The sequence below is a fragment of the Bubalus kerabau genome, chromosome 4 (genome assembly GCF_029407905.1).
Source record: "Bubalus kerabau isolate K-KA32 ecotype Philippines breed swamp buffalo chromosome 4, PCC_UOA_SB_1v2, whole genome shotgun sequence".
Lineage (NCBI taxonomy): Eukaryota > Metazoa > Chordata > Mammalia > Artiodactyla > Bovidae > Bubalus > Bubalus kerabau.
In genome coordinates this window covers 33559827-33575824 of record NC_073627.1, presented here as the reverse complement: position 1 = coordinate 33575824, position 15998 = coordinate 33559827, and the positions used below count along the sequence as shown (strand labels likewise).

Sequence of the window (15998 nt, the reverse complement as noted above, 5' to 3'; positions counted from 1 at the left end):
ATGTTAGCTTTTTTCCACATGTCTAGTAATTCTTGCTTGTCCATTGATAGTTAAGGATGAGGAACTTAGAAAGCTTATTGGAGGCTCTGATCATAGACGGTCAGCTGGTGGGCTTGTCTTGACTTTTCTGTGAGTGGTTTGAGTACTGGTTGTTAGGCCAGGAATATTCTAGATGCCATACTGAAGAGGCCAACATTTGCCCTCGTAGGCTTTGTTTTTTTCCAGATATCATGTTTATTTTCCTTAAAGACATGTTCTCTTTTCATTTGGTGTTGAATGTGGGGGGACAGGAGATGCTGGGTAAACCTTTCTTTTAGAAAGAGTTTTAATCAGCGCTTGAGTTTCTGGGCCTTCTTCCTGCCCAGCTGTGGTTCCTTTCTAAGGTCATGTTGGAAGCACTACCTGCCTCTTGTCTTTGCTCTGTGCTCCTCTCTTACCATGTGTTGTGGGTGGCGATTTTCTATATTTCAGTTTTTTTTAAAAACTCTTATTATGGAAAGCTGTAAATATATCCAGAACTGGGATGTGGTAGATGAATCTTTATGTATTTATCAATCAGCTTTAGCAGTTAATATGGCCACTATTATTCCTCTGCCCTCCCTAGTTTTAACCAAACCTCAGACATGTTATTCCATCTACAAACATTTCAGGATGTGTTTCTAAGAGATAAGGACTCCTTTTAAAAAACACAATTATAATATTATCATTTTAATATCAAATAAGTGATTACTTCATCACTTTTTTTCCCCCAGTAGTTTGAAGCAGGAGCTTAACAAGGTTTTGTACTGCTCTTGGCTGATAAGTTTTTGAAACTGTAGCGTCCCTTCTCTTGGAATTTGCTAGTTTTGCTTTGTCTACATATTTCGGTGTGCTTCAAGGTATTCAGAAATTTGCCTAAATCTCTGTTTCTTTATTTCCTTCTGTTTTTTTAAGTCATTCTTTTCATGTGTGTCTTTAAAGAATAAGATCACCTGAACAAGAAACCTTGGCTTTTAATTATCATTGGTTAAAATTATAGTATTTCCGACATACACACACAAAAAATGAGTGGTATAGTAGAGATTCTTGTACCTACAGCCTAGATATAACACATCTTTAACATTTTGCCCTTTGGCTCTTTAAATGAAAGATTAAGCTGTAAAATTATGGCGTACATAGGAAAATGAAAGGAAAAAATGTATATCTGTCTTCCTTTACATTTCTATCAGGATTGGATCATACTCAGCACCGTACATGTTTCTGATACCCCAGGGGTGGTTTTACGAATGTGGCAGATGTATGCTGAAGTCATATTCTGTATATAAAATTTGACAGGAACAGAAGTAGGTGCTCCACTGCCATGGCCTGTGCTTTCATCGCGTCACATCTGAGTGACGTGTGAGTGCTCTCAGTGTGCTGAATCATTTGGAGCGTACCACATACCATTGTGATTCTAGAAAAACAGCCCTTTTATCTTCACAGCATAGCAGTATTGTAAAGAAGAAACACTAACCCAAAAGCTAATGTTGGAAATAAATAATGATGAGTAAAGATATGTTTGGGGGTTTAAGCTAAACATTTTGAAACCATATGTTGTAAATTTAAGGGGCTCTTTTTCTGTTGAGACCAAGAGGATCTCTAGGATCTGATTTATCTTTGTTACATTGGAACAGAAAAAGGCTCACTTGTGCCCTGGAATATCTAGGAAGTAATTTTAAAAGAAGTTTTGAAGTCACCAGTTAATCACTAGTGTTAATTCCATGCTGTGCCTACTTAATAGAGCTGCATCTTAGAATGTAATTATAAATGACGTAGGCTCTTATTCCTGGTTAAATTGTGGGAGCTTTATCTTTTCAACTTATTCTTTATGTTCTCAACTTATTATCTTGGGTCAACCTTTTCATTAATGTGGGAGTCCTGGTTTCTGCCTCAGCATCGTCATGGTCTCTGTGACCATCCGTGTGTCACTCAACTCTGATCTCAGTTCGGGCACTGAATTAGGGTAATGACTTACATTATTTTATATGGTGAATGGCAGGGAACAGGGGAGAGAAAATGAATAGGAATCAAGCCAGTTTCATGCTCTTATCTCGAAGTAAAAATCTCCTGCATGAGCCTGACAGGCTGTTTGTGGAGGTGGGAGAGGCTTCTGTGGTGGTGTCCACCTTTGTTCCCCAGCGTAGTCCCATGACATCAGCGTGAGCATAGAAGGGCTTTTCTCCATTTGAAGTTTTTAATGTAATCACAGTCATTTGGAATCTCTACGTTTCTGTGGTGGGTCTCTTTTACATGATGGCAGAAATACTTATAGGTACAAATCAGTGCATGTTCAGTCGCTAAGTTGTGTCTGACTCTTTGTGACCCCATGGACTGTAGCCCACAAGGCTCCTCCTCTGTCCATGGGATTTCCCAGGCTGGAATACCAGAGTAAGTTGCCATTTCCTTCTCCAGGGGATCTTCCAGACCTAGGGATCAAACCTGCATCTCCTGCCTTGCAGGTGGATTCTTTTTTTTTTTTTTAATTTATTTATTTATTTTAATTGGAGGCTAATTACAATACTGTGGTGGTTTCTGCCATACATTGACATGAATCAGCCTCGGGTGTACATGTGTCCCCGCTGTCCCAAACCTCCCACCCATCCCATCCCTCTAGGTGGTCCCAGTGCACCGGCTTTGAGTGCCCTGCTTCATGCATTGAACTTGGACTGGCAGTCTGTTTCACATATGGTAATATACATGTTTCAATGCTATTCTCTCAAATCGTCTCCCCCTCGCCTTCTGCCACAGAGTCCAAAAGTCTGTTCTTTACATCTGTGTCTCTTTTGCTGTCTTGCATATAGGGTCGCCATTACCATCTTTCTAGATTCCATATATATGTGTTAATATACTGTATTGGTGTTTTTCTTTCTGACTTAATCCACTCTGTATAATAGACTCCAGTTTCATCCACCTCACTAGAACTGATTCAAATGCGTGTTTTTAAATAGCTGAGTAATATTCCATTGCTGTGATGTGCCACAACTTTTTTATCCGTTCGTCTGCTAATGGACATCTAGGTTGCTTCTGTGTCCTAGCTATTGTAAACAGTGTGCAGGTGGGTTCTTCACCACTGGTGCCCCCTGGGAAGCCCATGCCCCTCTGTGCTTCATCGTGTCCAGTGCTCCGTACCTCCACGGACTGTAGCCCGCCAGGCTCCTCTGTCTGTGGAATTTTCCAGGCAAGAGTACCCCCAGTTAAAAAATGCCAAATGTGTCAAAATCTGTGGGGTAATCTACTTATTTTTTGCTGGCTTAGATTTACTGCAGCAAACTTCATTTTTCTTACTGTAGCAAAATATGGATAACATAAAATTGAGCATCCTAACCATTTCTTAGTGTACAGTTTAGTAGCAATAAGTGCACTCGTGTTGTTGTGTATCCGTCACCACCATTCATCTCCAGAGCTCTTTTATTTTCTCAGACTGTAACTCTGTGTCCATTGAACACTGACTCCCCATTCCTCTTTCTTCTGGTCTCTGACAGTTACCGTTTTAATTTTATTCTCTGTCTCTATGAATCTGATCACTGTAGATACCTCATATGAGTGGAATTACACAATACTTGTTCTTTTCTGTCTGGCTTATTTCACTTGACATAATGTCATTATACTCCATCTGTGTTGATACGTGTCAGAATTTCCCTCTGAGGGCTGAATGATATTTTATTATATGTATATATAACATTTTGTTATCCATTATCCATCGATGGGCATTTTGGTGTTGCTGACTTTGTGGTGAATAGTGCTACCGTGTGAGGTAATCTTTCACAGCATTCATTGTGGTACATCTCACAGTTCAGAGGGGTCTGATCTCGTCCTCCGTCCCCCACTCCACCTCGGCCGCAGTTCCCCTGGCGGTTGTGGTGCCTGGAGGGTCGTGCTGCCAGGCTTGACTGAGCTGGTCCTCTGTTCCTCTCCACCCTGGAGAGTCACTCGTGTAATCTTAAGCCGGATGTTTATAGCTGAGGCATTGGATGTTAATTCTGGAATATTTTTTTAAAGAAACAAATATGATAAATGCTGTTGATTTGCCTGTCTCCTGAAAATGAATTTCATTTTGGTGTTTAGTTTGGTGTTCCCACTAACTAAACTAAATCCCTGGTGGTTCATATGGTAAAGAATCTGCCTGCAATGCAAGACACCCGAGTTTGATCCCTGGGAGAATGAAATGGCAACCCACTCCAGTATTCTTACCTGGGAAGTCCTATGGACAAGAGGAGCCTGGCGGGCTTCAGTCCAAGGGGTCACAAAGGGTTGAACACAACTGAGTGACTAACACTTTCTTGGTGCTCCCACAGCATGGAAGGCTCTGGCAGGTTAGAAGCAGGTGAATGACAGAATCTGACTTATGTTCTGCAGTGATGATTCTGGCTGCTGTGTGGAGTGTGTTGGAGAGAGGTTAGAACAGACTTAGAGAGACCCAGTAAGACTGCACTGGTGTAGCAGAGACGTAATGGGTGGTCATGATGTTAGGTGGATGACAGGCGAGGTACAGGAAAATGGACAGATTCTAGAGATTGGGGGAGGTAGCATTCATTAATGAAATTGGTAATAATTCGAATGTGGGTTGTGAAGAGGGGAAGGCTTTCATGGTGACTTCCAGAATTCTGGCTTGAATGACAGGTTCACTGGTTGTTCCTGGGATGGGGACCATTGGGTCTGGAGCTTTAGGGATGAGGGAGCACAGACAAGCAGGAGTTCAGCTTGAGGTGTGTTAAGCGTGAGCTGCCTGCGAAAGCTCCCAGTGGAGATCCTAAGGAGGTAAACATGACACGCACTCTGGTGTTGAGACTAAAAGTGTGGTGCTGAGAGGGAAGGGTGCAGGTCGGGGGTGGAAAGCGGGGAGCTGCCGCCAGTGGATGAGACTGTCAGTCCAGGGCTGGACCCTGAGGAAACGTGGCGTTCAGAGGTTGGACAGGAGGAGCAACAGGCTGAGATCGGAAAGACCCTTGAGAGGCAGGAATTACATCTGTAAAGTGTGATATTCTCGGAACAGAGCATTGTTTCTGGGGGTGGGGGTGGGAGTGGGGGTGGGGGGTCCGCCGAGCCTAGTGTTCTGAGGGTCCTGGGAAGGCTGTTTCTACTGGTAAAGACTCCTGAGGCGCAGTTTTAACTTATCCTGCTTGGAGGGATGGGGTATTAGCTGCCAGTGGAGATTGGAACCCAAATAGGGAAAGGATCTTACAAAAATTTGTAACCTGCTGGTTTAGGGCAGCCTTCCTAACCTTTCCTGTAAGGAGCAGAGCCCAGAAAAGCCATTCCAGTAATAAGCCTGAAGTACAGCTGACAACGATCAGCTCTTAGGGGATGTGCAGCAAGATGTAAATGTGAACGTCTGTTGCATTCTATTACTCTCTTCCTTTGTGACTAAAAACAAAGTACTTCTACTTCATAAATCACTACTACTTCAAAATGCTGCAGACGTGTACAGTCAGTACTTTCTGTTCACTGAATATGAATATCAGAATTTGAATGTTTATCTTTGGATTGTTTGAGCGATTCTTCTAGAAATCTTTCCTTTTTCAGCTTTTCCTTTTGCCTCATCTTGGATCTTAGCAAAGATACTCATTTTGTTAGTAGCGCCAGGAAGCAGGCAGTTTCCATGGCAACCGACAGATTGCGTTTACTGTGGAAATTTCCTGAATTAACAGAGCTGCATTGCAGAAGGATGCATAAAGCAGTGTTCATCTAGAGATCCTAAGAGCATGGACACAGAAGAACAGTTGCAGTGCGGTGCAGGGTATGTGTTCCGTTTGTTTTCCTGTCTGAGGACGCTTACGCATTCTATCTATTTATATGCTGAGGAGAGAGTGAAACAGCTTGAGGCATTTTAGTGTGTGCTTGCTAAAATCAAGGAAGCCCTGGGAAGGAGGTGGAAGGGATAATTTGGGAAGAAAGAAATGTTTGACAGCATCCGGAGGAAGTCAGGGTAACAGTAAATGAAGTAGAAGAACATGATAATGAAATAAAAGGAGAAAACACATATCCAGCTGATTAGATAATAAAGGGGTCTTATGAGAGGTAGCTGTGGACACAAGAAGATACTTATTTATCAGGGGAAAACAAGCAGGCCTTGGCAGGCTCGGGGAGTCACACTTTCCCGTGCAAGCAGGAGGCCGCTGCTGAGGTAACGACTGCCGCTGGAAACCCTGCCACTGTGAGGGCACCCAGGCCAGGTGGCATGTGCGGCCTCGTGCCCTCACCGCCCTGCACAGGGAGAAAGGGGGGAGCCATAGAGGGGTCTCTCCCAGGGCATCTGGGCAGGCTTTTCCAGAAAAAGCAGGAAGTGTATCTCAAGATTAATTCCTGGAAATAAAACTATAGGATCTGGGTAGATAATTGAAATTTCTTCTCCTCCAGAGCATAATTGTAAATTTGAAAGAGAAGCAATGTGAGAAATGAATGGATAGGACTCAGATCATTTAAATGATGAGTGATATTTAGCCGACTAGATGTCATTTAGATTACGCAGTCAGCAGACTGCAGTCCATGGGCCAGGTGTGGCCTGCTGCTGTGTTTTTGAAAATCAAGTTTAATTGGGATGTAGCCACACCCATGTAGTCATATATTTGCGGCAGACACTTGTGTAGATGGCAAAGCCTGACGTATTTATTGTCTGTCCCTTGACAGAAGAAGTTTGGTGGCTTGTGATTCAGACAGCATGTGGGATTCCTAGGGCTGCCGGCACAAATTACCACAGACTTGGTGGCTTCAAGCAACAGGAAGGTGTCCTCTCAGGTTCGGGAGGCCAAAATCTGAAGTCTTGGTGCTGGTGGGGCTGTGCCTCATCCAAAGGCTCCAGAGCCCACCTCTCCCCCCACCCCGCCCCCAGTCCTGTTTCCAGCTCTGGGAGTTCCTGGCATCCCTCGGGTTTTGGTTGCACAATTCCAGTTGCCGCCTTCCAGACCTCCCTGTGCCTCTCTGTGTGTCTCTGTTTTCTCCTTTTCCGTCTCTTATAAGGACACTCATCCTTACATTTAGAGTCCTCCCTGCTCCAGGACAGTCTTCTCCTGAGACCATTTTCCTACTCACACGTGTAAAGATACGGTCACCTTCTGAGGTTGCAGGGGGACATGTCTTCTGTTGGAGCCATGATTGAGCCCACTGCACGTGGTGCTGCAGAGCTGAGCTTTGGCTTCTTGGACCACGTGCTGCGTTACGAAAAGCCAGTTCCTGGCAAGTTTCCTTGGGAAACCTATGAGGCAGATACTCTGAAGTAGACTTGTTGACCTGCTGGAGAGGACGTTAAACTAACTTTTCAAGGACAGGACACACAGGCGCAGTTGCAGTCACAGCGCACGGCCTCTGTGATGCAGACAGAAGCAGCTGGGCGGAGGTGGTCCCGGAATATTCACAGGAGAAGTGCTAAAACATTCCTGGGAAACCACGAGCATCATCTGCTGTTAAACATCGCCATCCGTCTCTCCTCAACTGCCACCCCCTAGAAAACGGCAGAGTGAATCTGGAAATGTATTGAGAGGTGGTTGGAACCAAAATAAGAACCAGCGTTTTGAGAGATTAGACTAGATTGTGACAATGGGAAGTGTGTACATGATTTAAAATAAGTAAATTTCATACACGAGCAAGTGAACAGAACCATTAGTTGGAGGCTTGACTCTGGTTGGAGAGCCTCTGTGTTGTCAAGAGAGCGTATAGGCTGTTGGCCTGGGCAGGTGAGGCCAGTGATGTCTCCTTTACCTTCTGAACACATTTATGAGCCATGGTCGTGATGGTGGATTTCTGTCCCTTGAAGCCTCAGTCAGCGTGTTTGGGTCTATTTGGAAATGTTTCAGCCATGACACTTGCCTGTAGTGAAGAATCAAATGTAGACAGGGGATTCTACTGAGAGTGGTGGAGCTGCAGAGAAAACTCCCTTTGCTCTCTGATCTCAGGAACCCCCACCTAGTGCCTGCATCCTCACCTGTGTACCTGAAAATGAGCCCCTGGTGTAGACTTGATGGACATAATCACGGAATTAAACAGAACTAAGCAACGATGGTTAGAAGTGGATCCAAATTAGGGTTCACCAAGAATAAGCAATACAAGCCAGCCTACTATGTAGGTGTGTCTTGATCTCACCATATGTGGGCACAGAGGAGGAACACTCAGCCCGTTCCAGGGCTCTCAGGCACAGTTTCCTGAAGGACGAGACTAGATGAAGCTCATATTTTCTTTCTAATGGGATTCTGTTAGTATGTGACTCTGGATCTTGAATACCAAACTGAGAAGTTAGGAAGCAGTAGGAATGGGAGTTCTCTTTTCTTCTTCCTTTAACAAGATATTTTATGTGTTAAGTGCCAACCATGGTGAATTGTATGCTTTAGAGAAGAATTCGAACCCACTACAATGACTTTAACTTTTGATGTTTCTTTTGGTACCTAGAGTATACATAAGGAAATAGAATGAGATAAGGTTTAAAGCACATAAGTTGTGATTAAGCTGGTTGATCATAGTTTACACAAGCTAACAATTTAACACTCCAAGGTTCAAAAATACACTAGGTTTCAGTAGATACATAAAATACATGCTAAATGTGTCTGCTAATAAAATTTATTTCTATAAAATCTTTTTTCTCACTGGCTTATTTGGATAAACGCTCCCCCCAAATATTAAAAGCTTGAGAATATAGTTTCATAGTTATGTGTTTAAAAGACAGTTCACATAGTAGTAGTGTCAAACATTAGCTATAGGTTAGGAATGAAAGTGGTTCAGACTCTTGGTTCATATTTGTTTGAGGAACTAAAATTCTGATTTTGTAAAAGTAATTTCATATTTGTAGTACAAAATGATATGTGAGTAGCAGCCACCTGCTAAAACATTTAAGAAACAAAGGTGAAAATATGAAACATAGAAAATTAAGACAACTTCATGCTAAATGCTGTCTGATCACTAATAACAGTAACAGGGTAAAGAAAAAAGGTACTCAGGGTTTCTCTTCCAACATTGCTGCAGAGACTGCCTGTGGTAGGGGACCCCCCCTGAGCCTCTGGTCTCAAATGCAGAGAGCATCTTCAGTCCCTTTTCTGTCCTGCCCCTCCTTGGTAACCACAGAAAGTAACTGGGGAGGGGTGGGAGGAGGAGGAGACATGGATGCTGACCTGTTCTGCTGGGTAGTGTGGTCATTCTGAGATGTGTTGCAGGTGGATGCAGGGAAGGATTGGAGCAGCAGATGGACTGAGAGAGGTAGTTGGTTCGTGCTGCTGTCAGTCGAGAGCACAGTGCTGGAGAACAAGGAGACTGGGGGTGGTCCATTTGCCTTGGGAGCAGCCAGTGTTCTGATTGGTGATGCGCTGAGCCCTGGGTGCCTCAGCTGTGTGCTTTCAACTGTAGACATGTGACAGGCACACCCCTTTCACACAGAGTGGGATCCAGGGAAGCCAGTCTGTCTCTCTCCCTCTCCACAGTTTTATCAAGGGGTAATGGACACAGAATAATCTGCATGTATGTAAAGTGTACGTTTGCTAGGTTTTGCTGTGTGCGCCCATGAAGCCATCACCACAAGCAAGAAGGCAGACATGTTCATCATCCCCAGAGTTTCCTCCTGCCCCCTTATGGTTTTTACATCTAGACATTTGATTTGGTTCTTCTCTCCATTCTTTAGTTTCTTGAACACATGGAATGCAGTCATAAGCACTGTTTCATTGTGCTTATCTGCTCATTCTTGTCTCTCTGTCATCTCTGGGTCACTTTGAGTTGATTGCTTTTTCTCCTTGAGATGGTTCCTAGTATCTTGCTTCTTTGCATACTTGATTTTATATTGCGTGGCAGATATGGAGTGCTGGCTATTTTTATATCTTACGTATTTTTGAGCTTTCTTCTTTGGTTAAGTTACTCAGAAATACTTGGATCCTTTTGGGTCTCACTCTTTAGCTTTGGTAGGCGAGACCAGATCCTTCTGTGTGCTTTCTCGAATTCCCCATGAATATGGAGTTTTCTACTTTGCAGGCGGGGATTGTTGTATGAGCTTTGGTATCCTTCCCTGTAATGCTTTTGGGTAGCTCTTTCCTCAGGCTTATGTAGGTTCCTCATAAGCTTGTGCTGATCAAGGGACCCCCTCCTGCGTGTCTCTGGGGTTCTTCTGTGCAGCTCTCTTATCCAGCACTCTGCCTTGAGAACCCAGTCTCCCCAGATGCCCAGACCCAGTACCTTCATGTGAGGGTCTGCCTGCATCTGCCCTCCCTAATTTGCAGTCTGTGCAACCTTCTCTAGGCAGTAAGTTGGGGTGCTCTAGGGCTCACCTCATGTATTTCCTGCTTCTCAGTGCTCACTGCCCTTTGCTGCCTGCTGTCCAGGGTCTTCAAGACCTTTCCATATATTGTCTGATTTTTTAGTTGTCAGTCTGTCTCCTGACGCTCCATAGTACGCTGAACACAAGTTTCATAAGACACTCATCGTGAGATGGGAGGAGAGGTATGGAATTAGGGAATCATATCTTCGATGCTTCGAGAAAGAGCATCTCTGAATATGATATTGCACAGCATTCAAAATCACTTCTCCCATGGATGATTAGCATTTGTAATAAAGTAGAAGAAATCATGGCACTTCTTAAAAAGGATTGGAAAGTATTGAGGAGAGAACAAATTTGGATAAATAGGCAACAGAATTACTGAAAAGGGTGATAGATGAGAAAAAAAAGACAGTGCTAGGAAACTGAAAATGCAGTGGTGGAGTGAAATCCATATGCATGTGGAAGTGAACTTAGGTGGTACTGCAGGATGCAAAAGGATGTGGTGGGAATGATTAATTCTAAAATGCCCCAGTTACTGCATTTTTTGCATGTATAATTTCTTAAATGCAATAGGAAGGTAAACAGCACCGTGGAGAAATATGTGTAGTACAGAACAAAGGGTTGATAAGGATGTTAACAGAAAAAGAATTTTTTAGCAGAAGCAGTGGACTTCCCAGGTGGTGCTTGTGGTAAAGAACCTACAGGTGGTGCTTGTGGTAAAGAACCTACCTGCCAGTGCAGGAGATGTAAGAGACGAGGGTTTGATCCTGGGTCAGGAAAATCCCCTGGAGGAGGGCATGGCAGTCCACTCCAGTATTCTTGCCTGCAGAATCCCATGGACAGAGGACCCTGGAGGGCTACAGCCCATGGGGTTGCAAAGAGCTGGACACTGCCGAAGTGACTTAGTACAGCATAGCAGAAGCAGCAACAACAAAACAAACACCGGTGTGGGGAGAGCTCTGCTTAAGGGGGTGTTATCTCAGGTGGTTAACCAAAGAAGCAGCAGTTGTTTACCGAATAGCTAAGAACATCAGACTCTAAGAGTAATAGATCAAAATGCCTCTTACGAGTGATCTAGTCACTGTTCAGGTTGGCCTGAGAGAAAAGGTGCGTGGGCCTGGCTCAGGGGGCTCCTGCCCCTGGTCCTGTGTGGTCAGTGCAGACAGACTCCTAGGCAGTGAGATGCAGCCACGTGGCTCGTGTAGTTGCACTCATGTCAACAGTGCATTCAGTGACATCTATAAAGCAGGAAGTGTGACAGGTCACTGTGTAATAGTATAGGAAAATGCGAAAGGTGTACACTGAATTGTTCATAGTGCTTTTCTCCCCTTATGATCGATTTCCTTTCTTAAATTTCTCTTCTGCCTGTGTAGCTGCAGGAGAGATTAGGATTGGGTAATCCGGTTGGAAGAAGGGATTCAGGTGCTTGTCCTGCTGCTGAATTTGCACAGCAAAGCCCTGTATGTAATAGACGTGGCGGTGGTGGGGGGTGGGGCTAGAGCCATCCCAGGTCACTTTGGGTTTGCCATTCTATGTCTTTAAAAAACAAGCCCACCCTCCTGTGTACAAAGCCGCAGGCAGCTTTATTAGACACATTAGATAGAAATAAAACTTTTCTCTGTGCCCAGTCTGATTATGTTCTGGAACATTATGTCACAGTTCTTTTACTTTTTAGGTATCAGTAGGATTTCAGAAACTCATAGATTAGTCTGGGTCAAAGGAACAGTAATTAAAATACACTAGTGATGATTCAGTATTACTGGACAAGTTGCTCATTTCTGTCCCAAAGAACAATTATCAGAGAAAATACTCAGCCATATAGATGGCCAACAGGCACTTGATTTCAGATGCTCAATATCACTAATTACAAGAGAAACACAAACCCAAACTATAATAATGTATCACCGACCTGTCAGAATGGCCATCATCAAAAAGTGTACAAGTAGTAAATGCTGGAGAGGATGTGGAGAAAAGGGAATTCTCGTACAATGTTGGTGGGAATGTAAATCAGTGTCACCACCGTGGAAAACAGTATGTTGATTCCTTAAAAAACTAAAAAAGTTACCATATGATCTATCAGTCCCACTCCTGGGTATATATCTGGAGGAAAAGACCCTCTCATTTGAGAAGATATGTGCACCCTAGGGCTCATAGCAGCACTATTTACAATAACCAAGACATGGAACCAACCCAGGTGCCCATCAACTGGTGGTTGGCTTATTCAGCCATGACAGAGAATAAACAACTGCGATTTGCGGAGCCATAAATGAACCTAGAGAATATTATACTTAGTAAAGTAAGTCAGACAGAGAAGGGTAAATATACACATCTAAAGACATAATACAAATGAATCTATTTACAAAACAGAAACAGAGTCACGTAGAAAACAGATGTATGGTGCTGACTCCCCCTGCCTTGGGGATGGCATCACGTAGCATGTGTTCCTGTGATTTTCACAGCTCTTTTCCTGTCTAACCGAGAAAGTGGATCTCTGGGTAAAAATCACGTTCTCCTGTTTATCTTTTTCTTTCAGCAGCTTTATTGAGGAGGTATCACCCATACACCATACAACTCACCCATTTAAGCTGTATGATTCTATCGCTTTGAGTATATTCAGAGTTGTACATCTATCACCTTACTCAATTTGTGAATGTTTTCATTAGCCCAAGAAGATAACCCACATCCCTTATCTGTCAATCTGTTCACTTTCAAAAAGAAAAAAAGGAGCTTATCTAGAAGCCATACAGCAGGTCTACAGTAAGCTGAACTGTTTGCAGAGATATTTATAATTCTAAAATTTGATCTTTGTGGCAGTATTATAACTGTTGTTTTTGTGTGACTTTATGTAGCAATGAAATATTCATTTCATTTCTCAGGAATGCTAATGGTAAATGTTATGTGATACAGTGTAATCATGAGTGATAGCCTTTGCTGTATTCTGTTGGCTGGAAACAAGCCACGGGTCCCTTCTGTGTTCAAAGAGAGGTGCTTACATAGAGATGTGGATACTAAGAAAGTGGAGGTCACAGGCACCACCTTAGAGCCTGTCTGCCATGACCCTCAGCAGTAGGCCAGTGCTGACTGTTTCACCAGTGATTAAACTGAGCCATAGAGATTTTCTTGTCAGTGGTCATAGAACAGTAGTCATTATATATGGAACTTCTTTATGTTAGAGTAGTTCCTGGCTTAATCTCTCTACCTACTTCAATGGAAAAGTAGGTAGAGACCCACTTGCTTAGATCTGATTCCATCTTAGGCAGTTCAAGCTTCACACCTGAATGGTCACTTATGCCACTGGTTTCTGGGCTTCCTGTGACTCAGGATGCTAGGTATATATTAGTACTGGTGAAAGTGTTTTGTAAACTGAAAAGAACTTGTATGGATGAAAGCTGGTACTGTGACTTATTAAAGTTATGGTTTGAGAATCTGACATTTGGAATGCTGGTTTACTAAGTTTTTATTTAGACAAAGTATATTAACTTTTTAACTATAACCTTGACTCAGATGTTATTGATACTGGTATAAATGTTATTGATACTGGTATAAATGTTATTGATACTGGTATAAATTCTGGGAGAGTGATTTTAAAATTCTAAGTACATGAGAAGCTCAAAAGTAACTATAAAAAACAGTCGTGCTAATCTGAGAAAACTTCCTAAATTTTGGAAGAAGAAATAGATAACTGATCATGTTCTTGCTTGTATCACGAGATCAAGTTTTTAAAGTTTCTGATCATTTAATATGAAATGGAAAAACTGTAGATAATAGTCAGTGGAGTCTTTTTCTTTATGTCTGCTGCACTCTTTGATACAGTTCATTCCTACACATGGGTGTGTGTGCAAGAGAGAAACCGAAAAACACGATTGATATAACATTTTTCATTGGATTTGGTGTTTTACGAAGTATGGTTAGAAGTTAATATTTGATCTCTGGCTCACATTTTGGAGGTGCTTTTTTTATTTAATGAAAATCTGTAACAAGTGAGTTCTTCTGTCCATGAAGCTTTTTTTCCCCCATCCATTGCTCTATCTGCTCATCAAGGACTGAGAGGCTCACGTGGCAGTGTTCCTCTTGGAGCCAGCTGGCTAGCTGTTTAACTGTTCTCCCTCCACAGCATGGCGTTAACAGGAGCAGGGCAGTACCCTGAGGTGCTAGCTCCCAAACTTTGCTGGCATCACCTGGGTGTCTTAAAATACCCTGTTTTCTGACCTCTGTGCCCACATATTCTGATTTGATAGCCATATGATGATGCCTGGGCGTTGGGAGTGAATACATATCCCCAGGTGCTTCTGCTGGATGGCAGAGTTTGTGAACATCTAGCTGTACTAAGGACCGAGGACCTGGAATAATCCATGTTGGGTCAAGCAGCATAAGAGATTTTTGAAAATGAGGTTCGTAGCACCTGGGATTCTGCATTTGATAATGCAGTTTTGCAAATTCTGGAAAAGACCTTGTATTTGGAAATGAAACTGTGTGCAGTAGGAGTTTCTCCCACAGATGGAAGTCTGGCTTATGAGTCCCATTAAAGCTGTTGGTCAGCTCCCTGAGTTTAGGCCTGTCTTAACTCTGTGTGTGAGAAACCAAAATGGCACAAGCAGATGAACAAACAAATCCCAGAAACTCAGACTGTTTTAGTAACTAATGACGAAAGAAATTTTCCCATGTATTAATCAGTGCTAGCTAAAAAAGAAAAAATAAAGTCAAAACCTATTTAAAATGTGGAAAAATTGCTTCCTAATATCTTAACAGAGAGAGACTGAGAACACACAGCATTGAGTCGTCAGGAAAACTGAAGATCTCCCCTGAGCAGCACTGGGATTTCACTGCAGAGGACTTGAAAGACCTCGGAGAGATTGGACGAGGAGCTTACGGTTCTGTCAACAAAATGGTCCACAAACCCAGTGGGCAAATAATGGCAGTTAAAGTAGGTGATGCCCGCAATTATTCTGGGTACTTTAATCCGTGAGGCGTGGTGTCTGGGCGTGGCAGTGCCACTGTTCTGTCCCTGCTGCCCTGGTTACACGTGGGGCTCACACAGCTCTTCCTCCCAGTTCTTCTGCGCGCGGTGTTCTTAACTGCTGGCATGTTTTCTCCCCTCTGGAAACATGAATTGTGACCTGTGCATGTTCCTTGCACCCCTGGCATGACGCATTAACGTGTTTTGAACTCCAGACCCTTCCTCTGCCAAGGTGAGTTCCGGTTGGGTGGCCGCACCCCGGGGACCTGGGCGGTGCTGCGGGGCGCCAGGCGGGAGCCGGACGAGGAGGCTGCGCTCTGGGTTGGGCGGGGTGCGGGGCTAGGGCTAACAGCAGGCTCACTGACGGTTTCCCGGAAACCACGCACATGCTGTTGCCACTAACCTCAACCTTACTCGGTCCTGACCGGCTCGGCTGCTCTGTGTGTATGTCGTCTCCACTCCGTAGGGCCCCGCGCCCAGGGCGTGCTGACACGTGTCCTCTGTGATGGTGCTGTCGCGTCTGTCAGTACTGTGACTGTCGCGAGTGGCCACACATGCAGATTGGCCCGCACACCGTACCTGGCAGGCTGACATTGGCACCTGGGAGGAGCCGATAGTTTCCACCTGACTCCCCATGTCCGTGTAGTTTGTTCATCTGTTCATTCAGATGTTTAACTGAATGTTTCCCCTCTGTAAGATATTTCAGGAAAATTGATGATGGCTGGGGGCAATTTAAAATGCAAAAGGGAAACATGAGATAAGGCCACACTCTCATCGAACTTAAAATTCTTATGGGAA

General features: G+C 43.7%; 1 protein-coding gene across 8 annotated transcripts in view; it reads left to right on the top strand.

Annotated features, from left to right (window-relative positions):
* Positions 1-15998, top strand: part of MAP2K4 (mitogen-activated protein kinase kinase 4) — a 104859-nt gene that overhangs the window by 32872 nt on the left and 55989 nt on the right. For all 8 annotated transcript variants that reach the window (XM_055576486.1, XM_055576488.1, XM_055576492.1 and 5 more), the window contains one exon: positions 14993-15167. In XM_055576486.1, the coding sequence (XP_055432461.1) occupies positions 14993-15167 (175 nt within the window). The remainder of the gene's footprint in view (positions 1-14992; positions 15168-15998) is intronic.